The 13796-nt window shown below is 35.7% G+C and overlaps 1 protein-coding gene across 8 annotated transcripts in view; it reads right to left on the reverse strand.

The window, feature by feature from the left end:
- Window positions 1-13796, reverse strand: part of CDIN1 (CDAN1 interacting nuclease 1) — a 127695-nt gene that overhangs the window by 41432 nt on the left and 72467 nt on the right. The window contains exon 11 of one of the 8 annotated variants that reach the window (XM_064460157.1): window positions 12599-13725. The exons of the other annotated variants lie outside the window; for them this stretch is intronic. Within the exon in view, the coding sequence (XP_064316227.1) occupies window positions 13719-13725 (7 nt within the window). The 3' untranslated portion in view covers window positions 12599-13718. Of the gene's footprint in view, window positions 1-12598; window positions 13726-13796 lie in introns of those variants that run through there. 8 annotated transcript variants of the gene reach the window in all.

Raw genomic sequence — 13796 nt, forward strand, 5'->3', positions numbered from 1 at the left:
AAAGTTTATTCCGATTCCAATTTCTTCTCAAACTTCTTTACTAACACTGAAGAGCTCATTTTCTTCACCAATTTTAGGACATGGAACAGAAACTGCGACCTTTAGCTCCTGCTAAGGTTTCCTTTCAAGTTTTCAGTTTATCAGCAGATTTCACATTCTTCTGGGATAAAGCAATTATGTGGCACCCATATTCAGGAATTATACATTGAGAGGTTAAAACAAATGCTATCTCCTTATTAAAAACTGTTTGAACGTTCAACTTGGTATTCACACCCAATGGAAAATATCAGCAACTCACAATGCTGACATTTAAAGTTATACAGCATATCGTATTTTTTTACTTTCTGATACAAACAACTTATTATGAGATTTACACAGTGAATTTTTGGTAACTATTTGAAGGAAAAAACCCACACAGTATACATACAAGAAATGGGAAAAGTGTTTACTATCCCAAAGTGTATTATGGCATTTACTTTTCTTAAAAACTCTTCTGATAGAGAAATATAGAAGAGCATTTCTAGAAAAGATTGAAATGAAATAAACATTCTTGAAAAACAAGAATCTTTGTAATCCTCTTGTGTGTGTTTCATGTAAAAACATTTACAGAGGTTATCAAGACACACGTGCAATAGCTGCTTTACGTTCTGCTGATCTATTTCCAGGTTTCTAATCTACTTCCAGATCAATTTATGCTCACATCTCCTGAATCACAGGCATTTTTGAATCATCACTAAAATTAATTGTAAAAAATAAAAAGTCAATTTAACTACTTTAATATTTTTAAACTTGGCTAAAATTACAATTTTTTTTTTTAAAAGGCAAGAATAATCATTGATCTATTGTGGTAAGAGTAGCTCTAAAATTATTCTTTTTACTATTTGCCTTTTCTCATGTAACTGCTCATCTCCCCATTCCCTAAGTCATGCAAAACAAAGGAAAAAAAGCAAGCATTTCTAGAAAATGTCTTAATCTGGTCAAAATAAGCCTTTATGGCTTTGGTCCACAGCAGCTTTATTAGTTTCCTGGGCTGCATAGTGGGATAAACTATTTCATGCATGAAGGGATCAGCATTCCTTCTTCCAATCATTGCTATTGTACCCATTACAAAGCTCTCTGAACATCTCCTGTGGATATCACATACTATCTTAATCACCCCTCAATTAGTAACTTTATACTCATATTTCAGTTCTGCCACTTCTACATACATTATTACCTGAGGACGATACTGAAGCCTTAACTGAGTATGCTGAGATTAATTTTTCCACCACAAATACGTTCTTACCCTGAAAGTGTCCAGACAACAGTTTCCAGTGAATAAGTGTAACAGCTTAATACGATGGGTAATCCTCTCACAGTGCCATGACAGCTGTTGGTGCCCGTCTGCTGTGACCATCCTGCAGCTTTCAGAAGCGGAAACCATTTTCCTATGTGCTTTGATCGGCAATGAGGTAGCTGATATCGTTTACACAAAAAGTAGCAGAGGTCTCTTGCTAGCACCAGCTACACCTTCAATACCTCAAAGCTGTTTCTTATATCCTGGGTCTGGTGGTGCACTATATTACATTCTTCTGAAAGTAATATAAGTGGTCTCAGAGGGAAGAAAGTTAGACATCAACAATTTTTGCTTCTCTTTATTAATATTTTAACTCATTTGCCAACTAGTCTTACCTGTCTCCTCTTTCCTAGCCAGCTTCCCACCCGCTTTTTGAAGATGGTGAGCATTAAATGCTAAGGGAACACAGACAGGCATCATGCTGAATGTTCTCACTTGCAGAGGGAAACAGAAGTAATCACCTGAAGATTCCTGTTCTCTTTATACCCAAAATCAGGGATGTACAGATTCTCACAGGGTGAAAGGCATGGTGTGACCAAATTGTCTCGAACACATTTTCGCTAAATTGTTCTCCTCTTGATATGATATTAAATCATGCAGACTAAGGTCCTGCTGGGAGAGAGAAATAACTGAACTACATGTAGATTTTTAAAAGCTTCCTCTTATCCCCATTCAATCAGCCCTTACTCTTCTAGGATTATTTAACTTCCAAAAATCTACATACTGCATGGTTTGACAAACAGCAACATCCACTGCTGCCCAGAATACAGGTGGCACCAGAAATCTAAGCAAAATCTGCTATGCATTTATCCAGGACACGTGTGTAGATCAGTATTTGCCTCTTAGAACTTGTAAATGATGAATATAAACTTACATACAAAAGGCTTGCTTTCCTTAGTTACTTTCTATGGACCACTTCGATACAGTCCAAGCACAGATGAGAAGCACAGGCCCAGATTATAGATGATAACATATTGCACCTACAACTGTAAAGCATTTATATAATAAGCTTATATTTAATAAATTAAGGATAAATGAAAAACAATTAAAATATTTTAGCAAAATGGAGCCACCAGAGAGGCAAGATGGATGGACCAGTATGCTGCAAACTATTTAGGAAAAGAAAAAAAAAAATAAAAGGTGCTCGCCAGTATCTGGTAGTTAGGTTTGGGAAGAAAGCCTAAAAATATACGCAAAGCATAACTAAGAATGGAAGACTTATGTATCACATCAGATAAAGAGCGGTACTTTTCTAATCATTGAAAGTGGACTTTTGACAAATAGCGTGCGCTGTCGGGAGACGAACATATGAGTGGCTCATACAAGGAACGAAACTTGAGCATGGAAAGGAAGGACTTCAGAAAGGAGAGATTGCTTACACAGCCCCTAAAGTAATCACTCGGAGAAAACATATGGGTGAGTGTAAAAGATGACAATCTAAGAGCAACAAAAAGCATGAAGAGCGTTATTATACAACACCACATCATTTGTCATGGAAATAACAGGCTGCAAAACCAAAGACCTAATTTTAAATTGGTATGATTTTTACCTAGAAAAAATTATAACTTTGAGACGGCAATACAGTTTCAGTAAGGTACAGCCTATGTTCAGAGATGAGTTGTTCATAAGAATAGGGACTCTGCAAGTTCATGTTGTGGATGGCCACTCCTCGGCAAAATGGAAACACTACACAGGCAACTTTCAGGAGTGGAATTAAACTGTTAGCAAGTATGGCTGCAGAGTTCCTAGAGCGTTAAAAAGTACTGTATAGAGTCACATAAAAAATTATAGAGGAAGAAACGCCAAAATCATCACAGGTGACTACAGATTTAAAGATAACTATTATGACGTTGGTAAATACAAACACATAAGTTATTTCTGTCATCTGGTTTGCCTTAATCAAGAGCTAAAAATTCATTTCTAACACTGTACACAAATGACATGTTTATATCAGTATCATATGCAGCTTGCATGAAAAAGTATACATTAAAATGAAGAACAGCAATTCATGTAATGGTCAAAGACAACCAAAAACAAAACCACCAAATTCCAGTTGTCAAACATAATTTACTATGTATATTTCTTTTCTTCTCTGTTAAAACAGTAATTATTAAAACTAAAGTGATATGGGTGAGTGTTTATGACTTCTTATTAAAAACCAACTTAAAGCAGTGTTCATTTAAGCTTAAGGTTAAAGAAAACCATGTAGAGATCTCTGTGCGATGGCCTAGTGACTTTATATCCTCTTGTCAAACCTCAGCAGTTTTATTTGTAGTGATACATGCCGGAGAAGGTTGGAGGTTAAAGTTGATAGGAGGGCCAACAGGAAAGCCAACCAACTTCTTTCAAAAGATTACAACCTTTAACATATTAGGATCTGTCGGCAGTTACTGCTAACTTTGTAAGTCTACGTTTGTGTATTCTTCTGTGAACTGATCCCCAAACTCCAGACCAACAGGATTTAAAAAAACCTTCCTGCTTACTACAATCCTTCAATTATTCCCTCACAATTACCCTAGTGTTTAAGCTATTAATTTAGTTTTTGATATTGTATTGATGCTTAGTTATTCTCATTAGTTTTCAGTAGAACATTAACAGGTATATAAATTTTTTTTCTTCGGCCCCATTTTCTCTCTCACCCTAAAAACTGAAGAAAGGATTTCCTAATCTAGGAAATTTGACATAAACTGTAATAGCAGCACAGTCTAATTGACTAAAGCTTTTCAGATTTCCCTTGCTCCCACTTATTTCGACATTGCTTCCTCTGTGACTTTTTTTTTTTAAAAAAGTAATACAGATAACAATAAATAAAATCACACAGAAATACTGAATAGCCAAGGTCAAAAGGAACCTCTAGAGATTGTCTAGCCCTGCTCCAAGCAGGGTGAACTAGAGATGGTTGCTCAGGGCTTTGTCCAGTCAGGTTTTGAATATCTCCAAGGATGGAGACTTCCCAACCTCTCCAGGCACCCTGCTCCAGTATTTCAATTTGTGTCTATTGACTCTTGTCCCATCACTGGGCACCACTGAGAAGAGCCTGGCTCCATAGTTTTTACTCCCTCCCATCAGGTATTTATGTACGTTGGAAAGAACCCCCTTGATTTTGCTGTTCTCCAGGCTAAACAGTTGGAGCTCTCTCAGCCTCGCCTCATATGAAAGATGCTCCAATCCCTTCATCATCTTTGTGGTCCTTCGCTGGTTTTCTCCAAGTTACTGTCTGTCTCAGTACAATCACGGACCTTATGCTCTATCTAATCACTTAATCTGAAGGACCAAATTATTACACAGATCAAAACTAGTACTGATGGCTGCTTTATTCCTTCTTGCAATGAGGACAATGTAATTTTTTTCCACTAACTTCAAACAGAACTAGAACCCTGCCAGACAGACAATTCCATGTAAAAGATGATAATGTGTATTTACTGTACACGCCCATGATGGCCACAAAATATTTCAATATAAAATGCAATGATTTTTTTTTCAGTTATATGCATTTGAGAGCATTTAGACAATAAACAACTTTTCTCACGCTATATCTGAAATGTTTAACTTGCAGGTGTACAGAAACCAGTCTACAGTTACCCATTACTGTCATTCTACAGCTTCGCATTTTGAAATGAGTAACTACTCCAGGAACTCTACACATATTATTATTGCTGCTGCAGAAGAACAACATGGCAGAAAAATCTCTTACGCTTAACTTTCATACTTTATACAAAGGTAAATGCACATCTACATAAAAATTATTTCTTTTAAGTGTCAGACTTGACTTTTAAGTTTCTCCCGCTTCTCCGCTCCCTCTTTGAAAATCCAGAGAACATTTGCCAAAAGCAAAAGACTCTGCATTCCACACCTCATACTGTTTAGCTGTTGCTACATTTTTAATTATGCAAAATTCAATGGGCTTTAATAAAATCTGACTAGGTAATTAATACTCTAAAACATACAGGGTGAGCTACTGAAAGGAATGTTCTACACAAATTCCCTCACATCATAGAAAAGACTCATGCAGCACAGTGTATTCTTCACAGGTAAAAAAAAAAATCCCATGATCTTAACAGCTTTTTCATCCTATCTGCAATGTAATTAACCGAAGAATCCTATACACATCCCGTTGTTTAAAAAGTTCATATTTCTACTAGTTTCAGTTCAGACACATTCACTGGTGTGTATCATAGCAAAACCAGGGAAAGAGTATTACAGTAGAGATGTAAGAAATATTTACATGAACAGCAAGGCGCAACTTCAAACTATCATTTCACTGATACGCACAAAAAGAACTATGAAACATTACAGTATTAAGTTTAAATTTCACATTTTAGTTACATTTATGTAATTCAGACGTACATTTATGTACGTACACTTACACACACACATATATATTCTGAGACAAGATCTACGTTATCATGCAGATGTTCCCGAGATCTGCACATGAAGGGGATTCTCCCACTGTGCCAATTCCATAGAATCATCCTAATTTTGTGGTCTGTTGAAGCCAGGGAGAGGGCAGAGGCTGAGCAGGCTACGGGTTTTAGTGCTATTACATCCTATTGGTCTTGCAGTAATTAAATAAATACATAAATAAAAACCCTACAAGCAAGGGTATTAATCTTCAGAGCTCCGCATGACGATTTTACAGAGACGGGCCAGAAAAGCATAGGGCACAAAAGACAGTATGGTGTGCTTTTGCAACTGGGAAAGTCTTTTCCATAACCGTGAAAAACACAGACTGTTCTCTCTGAACTTGTTCCCCTGGACATTTTGCAGAGAAGCATGATTTGAGTGGTAGTTTGACATGATTTGTATTTTTCCTAGAATCCTATCCTTTATCTCCTTAACACAAGCCAAAAAACATCTGGAACTTTATGGTGTTTTCATAAGGTTTTATGCCAAAGCACAGACAGTACTCCTGGATTCTTTTTCTCTTTCTTGACACACTATAAATGGTGATAAGAAAATGAAAGTTATGAGAGCTGTGCTTAGGTTTACACTTTTGCTACAAGAGTAGATATTTTTCGTAAGAGATTGTATTCATATATCCTGTATCTGTAGCAACTTTTACCCTGAGTTTTAAGAAAAAACCCTCAATTTAAGCCTGACTTCGCAATATTTTGGTGCAATATCAGGCTTTTACAGGCAGTGAATTTTAATTATAGAAGCAACAAGTAATTTGCTTGGAAGTATAAATGAGATCAGTAATGGACCAGAGATTCAAAACGAAATTTATAGCCATTATAGTTTACCCTGTCAATTGTCCAGAGGCAAATGCATGAGAATCATTGTAACTAAGAATCCTAACGCATGACAGTATAAATGAAGACCATTATTCTGTCTTGATCTTGTTACTGGCATCATGAAACCCTCAGCTTGTATTGAGGCTAGATGTGCTAACTACTGGGCAAACATGTAGGGAGCTAGAGTCCGTCCTACAAGAAGCCAGATTAAGCTTTCAGTCTTCTGACAACGTGCATTTCTCTCTGGAACGCTGCATTTTGAAGTAGTGATACAAACTGCCTACTGTTTTTAATAAAGGATTACCATCAGTAAGGCGAGGTCTTTAGATCTAGGAAATGTGATTTTTAACAAAAGAAAAAAACATTTTAAAAATAACTTCATTACACACGAAAAAGTAAAAATTACTGTGCCAAAAATTAACATACTGTACAGTAGTAGTTTTTACTCAGTGAGAGCTCAGCATGCTTACTGAAGTTTACAAAAGTCACTACTGAAAACCAGTCATCGCTGGTATGACACATGGCAACAAAGTAATAAAAACCCAACTACAGAAAACTTCAGTGAGCAGAAAACAAATCACTAGTAGAAAGGGAAAGTACGCAAACTCAGCATTTGACTTGAGTGTCCGTTGGACTTGCCGGCCCAACGGAAGTGATCAAAACGAATGACTCTGCAGGAGTCCGTCAGCTGCAGACTGAAGAATATCGGATTGTAAAGTACATTCTACAGAAACATCATCCCACCTGATAGCCCTGCCACACCAGGACGGGTGAGTGGGGAAACGGGACACAAGAAGTTGAAACCAGAGTTTGATGACAGAACGATGCGAGGCACTTCTTTCTCAAAAACACGCACACCATATGCAGAAAGGCGGCCAAAGCTAATCGCGCATGTGCCCTGCGATGCTCTTGTAGTTTGGCTAGTTCGAGTCCTCAAGCCTCAGGAAGCCCAGCAATGAAGAAAACAGTGAGGCATTTTTATGTGGAACAGTGCCACACACTTGTACATTTTCAGCAGTACCTTAGCTATCTTTCTCGCATGGTCGTTGCCCGGGGTATGACACAGAGGCTGTGCTGCTCATTTGTGCTCCAGTTCAAGGTACGTGTGCAAGCAGGAAACAAACCCTTGTTTTCCTTAAAAGAAAAAACACCAACTCCGAGAACAGGGATGATTTTCCATTTCTATGATCAGTCAGTGACAAAGTGAACACTAACATGAATTCACAATCCAAACTTAAATTACTAGAGGATGTAGCAGGACCCTAATTATTGAAGTCATATTTTCACTATGAACATGTTTTATAATGTATGTGGGCCAGCAATTACAACTACAAAACTGATAGAGTTTTAGCATTTGCCGAAAATGCAGTTTGATGATCTATCTGTAAAAAACCTGGTTATACAAAGACAGCTTGCATGCCGATTCATTTAGTACTCGGCTACAACAAACCAGTTGGTCAATGCGACTGATGGGCGTGCACCACGGTGAGAGAAAACAACTCACAAAAACTTCCTCAGGAAAGCACGAGGCTAAGAAAGGGCCCAAAACGACTCTAAAAAGACAGCAGTCAATGTGGTTTATACACCATTGATTATCACATGCAATTTAAGTTGCTCCTGGTTTGCCAGCTGTGGTATAACTAAAGAGTACAGAATAGGTACTTAACTAAACTTTTCAACACACCACACAACCAAAAACATGACTAGCGAATGCAATTTTTGATTACACGAGAAAGAGAAAGCAGAAATTGGAAATATACTTTGATATGTATTTCCACAGTATATAACACAGACACCTTACGGTGAGTAGGAGCCTACTGACTCTATCAAATAGGCAAATAAACTTCTGCCAGTGTCAGTCATATTGTTCTGTGGATAACTGTGACAACACAATTTTACTTCTAAGAAGCTAAATGTTCACCTTATTTCAAAAACAAACAAGCAATCAAACCCCCCCAAAACAAATCCCCCCCCCCCAACCCCCAACAAACCCCAATCTTATTAAAAGCATGACAAACTTAAAAACCCCGAACAGGTAAAATCACTCAGCTAAGAAAACCTGAAATATCCACTATATGCTACCCATAGTCTGTGTGTTAAAAGCTAAAGGACATATATCTACAGACACAAAGATAAAGCTATCACTGCTGCGCGGACTGCAGAATATTTTCACAGCTACTTTTTCTCATCCTTAGAAACATACCTTACTCTTAATACAGTAACATCCTGAAATTTTATAACATTTCAGATTTCTTTGAAATGAAAAGTCCGTTTTATTGTTTTTTAATTAAATCTATTTCCCCGAAAGGTCTTTAAAGGCTCCGCAAACTACCTTGCATTTTATTATTGCTGACAGTTATGTAAACCATGCTTGAATGCCCTCTTTATCCTTTAGTGAACAATTGAAAGATCATATGCTAAAAAGACTTGCGCTTTCTCTTCTTCTAGCCCTATAATTAAGGCATTTTAATACATTTCTTCATAGTCATTAAGAGAGCACAATGTTAAAAATTAATGAAATGAGACAATTTTGAGTTTAACAACCATAAATACATACAACATAAATTTGTCTCAATTGTAGATATGAAAAAAAGCCTTCTTGAAATCACATGATGAGATTACTGAATTGTCAAGGTTTTGCTTTTGCTGTCTAAGGGTATTTAAATGATGTATGGTAGGCTGACAATACTACAGTGTTGTTACATACCCTACAAGAGAGGTAAACATTTCTGTCAAACATTTAAATTCCACTGGTTTTAGTATGTTTTTGTTCACCTTATATATATGCCTATAAAAAAAGTGGTATTGCTGGATGATGCTGAAATGGGGGAGGAAAGAGAAGAGAGGAAGCAAGACAAAGACATATGAAGAGAAAAATGATCATAAGTCAACTGTAAAAAACCTGGTATATAATGTAAAATACCACTTAATAACACCTACTTACAGCATTACTTTAATAATGCTCATAATAGAATAAACAATAGTCTTAATTTGGATTAGAGCTCACTATATTAACGTATCACACGTTTTTACAACAGACATGTTAATAAGGGTTTTTTTACACTGTGAAAGGAATTAAATGTTTCTAAGTACATCATCATCACCTCTGTATACACCAATTAAATATAGGGTGCAACTGTCCTATAGCCACATATTACTGCACGTTTCCAAAAGGTATTACTAATAAGCAAATGATACAGTTTATCTTTTAAAACTAAGTTTTTTGAGGTGTAAGTTCTTTATGCTTTCTCAACTAAATGTTGAAAAGACACAGTGCAACACAAAATGAGAAGATTACAGATTTTTTTTTTTCTTTAGATAAGAAAAAAAAAGTTGCTCTCCAGAAGATTTTTGAGGGTTGTCAGACTGTTATATTATAAACAACCTTATTAGTCCTTTATAATTACAATAGGTACCTCTGGACAAGATCGAGCAGACATGACAAATGCTTCTGACTTCTTTTTAAATCGAACCTGGAAGGTCATCGCTGAACAAACAGAATGCTATACAACTGGGGCCATAAATTGTGAAAGCTAACAAAAAGGTAAGGTTTTTTGGATATTAAAACTTAAATTTATTCTCTTTAGACTTTTCTGTATAAAATCCAGAAATAAGAGGATGAAATAGGTTAAAAAGGTAAGTAGCTAAAGAAAAAGAAATCCTTAGAAACTTCATTAACACACTTTTTCTTTCGGCAGCTGAACCTGTATTTTAATATTTATTCAATGCCTTTTTCAAGTATTTGCTTTATTTTACAAATATGTTCTTAAAGATAATTACCTAATGAGGATTTACCCATCTTTGCATTTACTTTTTTTTCAGCATTATGATGAAACTGTGAGCAGTTAAAAAAAAACCACAACCATTCAGTCTCAAATCTATGGGACTTGCTTGCTGTTATTCTCAAATCAAACCGGCAAAACAATAACACACTACTGTGCATTTTTCCCAAGATTTTTATTTTGTTTTAGGATCATTTAACAGTCCTGGTAGTTTTGGATTAAATTTAATTTGTATGGAGATAAACAGTAACTTAAGTGACTGGAACTGGAAACCAATTGATGGATCTCACTTTTAAATCTCGTATTTCAGTTTGGAGGGGAAATGTAAGGATTGAATTAGAAAGCTGTAAACTCCTGATGAGAATTAGTGGTATAAAACAAAAGAAAATGAAACCTTCAGTTATTTTCCTTACAGTTAGGCTGAATGAAATTGTAAATCAGCGGAAGATTTGGATAGCACTCAAATCAACAGCTTTACCTAATAAAAGTTCTAACAGAGCACTGAGCATACCATTTGAAACAAATACGAAATAAATATGAAATATGAATGACTTTAAAAAGAACCATATGAGAAGCAAAACAGTAAAATCACCAAAATTCAAGCAAAGAAATTTGAACTGAAATGTATGATGGGCAATTAAGGACCTATTTTGACAATTCTAAGTGGTCAAGTTTTTAAAGTATGACACAGAAACCTTAACCTATCTATATATGAGTGATAAATGAGGCATTTTGTGTCATTACATTCCCATAAATCACTTTCTTTAACTGCTGATGGCTTTTATCAGGTCTAACCTTTTCAAGCTTCTATCAGAGTGCTAACATTTTCAACTTTGACACATACGCAGTTTACAAATTCTGCAGCTGATTAACTCTGGACAGAAGCTGAGTGCCATCATTGTCGTCTTCAAGTTGGGTTACAGCTTCAGTATCTCAAAAACTCACAGGCATCCTTCGTATGCCAGAAAATCTCACTTAATATATTGGCCTGTGTTGCAAAGGATACAAGGTATTTATCCTCTTGAACCAAGTAAATGAGAATATACTTTCAGAGAGCCTGAAATATGTATGCTTTTCATTATTTTAAAATCAAGTAAATAGTATATTCCAAATAAAGAGAGATCAATAATGTGATGATTTTTACATGACATTATGCTTTAAACGAACTTGGGATCAAATCAACTCGATTACACAAAAAATGTTGTAGTCAAAGTCTCTGAGGTAAAGAATAATAAAAAGTTTAAAACCCCCTAAATATTGCAGTGTATTATATATAGGATATTACAAAATATTGCAACTATAAGCTGATCATGATCAGGGGCCCTTAAATAATTTTGTGGGATATGTTGCTAAAGTTCCCTCTGAACTGTTTTGTAAATTTTAAAGGCTATAAATTGCAAGATCTTGAAACTGTACATTTCAAAGATTCAGTGGCAGCATTACAGCACTTAAAAGACGAAATTCATTTAACCATTATAAACTCAGAACACCATAACTGCCACAGCAGAAAAGAAATACAGGAAATAATGCTTTATCATGTATAAGTGAACCCCAAGATTTCAAGGAACACTTGCTTTCCGCAGGAACTAAATTTGAATTACATATTTGCATGACAAACTCAATTTTTGCTACAAATAGCTGATAAAATACTGATAGAAGCCCATCTAGGTGTCCGTCTTCGATAACATTTTAACTTACTGTACTATTCCAACAATGAGAAGCCGGCAATACAGTAGCCTTAGTAGCATCAAGACATAGTAAGAATAGTAGTAAAGCTTTAGTCTAAACACCTGCATTTGCACTACTTTTTAAATTTAAAAATGTGCAGAATGTAATTTAATTCAGATGTATTTCATCTTTTGAAACAAACAGCGAAACATTGATGGAAATGCATTTACAAGATGTAATTGATCTAGACACTGAAACAAAGCTCAAGTTTAAAGAGATACTGTCTTTAATAATATTAGTCAGACGGAAGAAATTTTCATGTTGGTTGTGTGACCACCAGAAGCCTGGTAGTTCAGATGGTATTAGTTTTGATAAGAGCTAACTAGACATCAGACCTAAATAATGAAACCTGAAGAGACAGGCTTGGACCATGCAAATAGGAATGTCCGCAGAGACTCTTGTAGAGCTGATTATCTCCTGTTGATGAACAGCACATCTTAGAAAAACAGTGGATGAAGGACAAATTTTTTCAGCGTCACAGCTACAGTCTTGTAATGTCAATATTTACGGCCTACCGGTGAAAAATTAAAAAGTTCTTTATTTCACTAATTATGTCACACATCAGAGCAGCTGTGCAGTTACACTTTGACAATTCAGATGTAAATCCTGAAGTGTCTGTAAGCATTCATGACAAAGGCATATTTACCATTTAAAACAAAAGGACATCATTTCTTGATGTTCATATCAAAGACTAGTGATGGATGAGAGCATGTTAATCAAATGACAAACCAGAAGGAGCACAGATGCTTGCTATCGCCTTCCTAAATTAAGATATAAACATTCTAAAATTATACACTCAAATATATACATAAGTTTGAATAACACACTGTGTATGCATGGGAGCTCGGTATGTTCTCAAGTAGACATGCTACAAATACTAACTAGAATAACTGCCAATTTACTTAAGGTCAGAAGAAGCCACATATAGTAAAGAAAATCAAATATTGGCTTTGATCAATTCCAGTTAATTCCTTATGAATTTATATATTCAGAAGCAATATTAGCTTTCTTATATTAAAACTCTCCCAGTAATGAGAGAGAATTATTTAACCTTTTTTTTTTGTAATTCGTTTCCTACTGCCTTAGTTATAGGTTTAAATTATGCTTATGTGAAATTACACTTACATCAATTATAATTGCATAAAATCAATGTAAACATTACTGAAAACAAATATGCAGACTGTTTATGTGGGGTGCAATCTAGCAAGACAAGTGTGGAACTTCAGAACCAAATTTTTATTTTAAGCTTTTACATTTTTGATACTCAAGTAATCGTATTTCAGTGTCTTGCTTTATGTGTACCCAAATTGTATCAAACTAATTATGCATGTTTAACAAGAACTCTTAAACATGGAGAACTTTGCTTACTAAGCATGAGAGTCACAACCGCTGTCAGTGAGACAGCCAAAACTTTGTTCAATTTGTAGATCCATATGCAATGGCAAAGTCCAATGAGGCCCAATGATACTTTCACAGAGTACTTGTCAAATGATGATAATGTCCAACTCCTTGAAATCCACCATTGCCTTTCCCCTTTAAGCACCTAGTAACTGTAAAGCAGGTCCCTCTGATGCCTATTCCACTACAATTCTGCAACGAGTGAACTTTTTGAAATCCTCAGGAAAGTACGCTGGTCACTCAAGATCTGAGCAGAGAAAGAAACGCCACTTTGCTAACTGGAGACTGTTCATAAAATGTACTTGTTCATACCTTGCT

Source organism: Phalacrocorax carbo, chromosome 9, assembly GCF_963921805.1.
Source record: "Phalacrocorax carbo chromosome 9, bPhaCar2.1, whole genome shotgun sequence".
Lineage (NCBI taxonomy): Eukaryota > Metazoa > Chordata > Aves > Suliformes > Phalacrocoracidae > Phalacrocorax > Phalacrocorax carbo.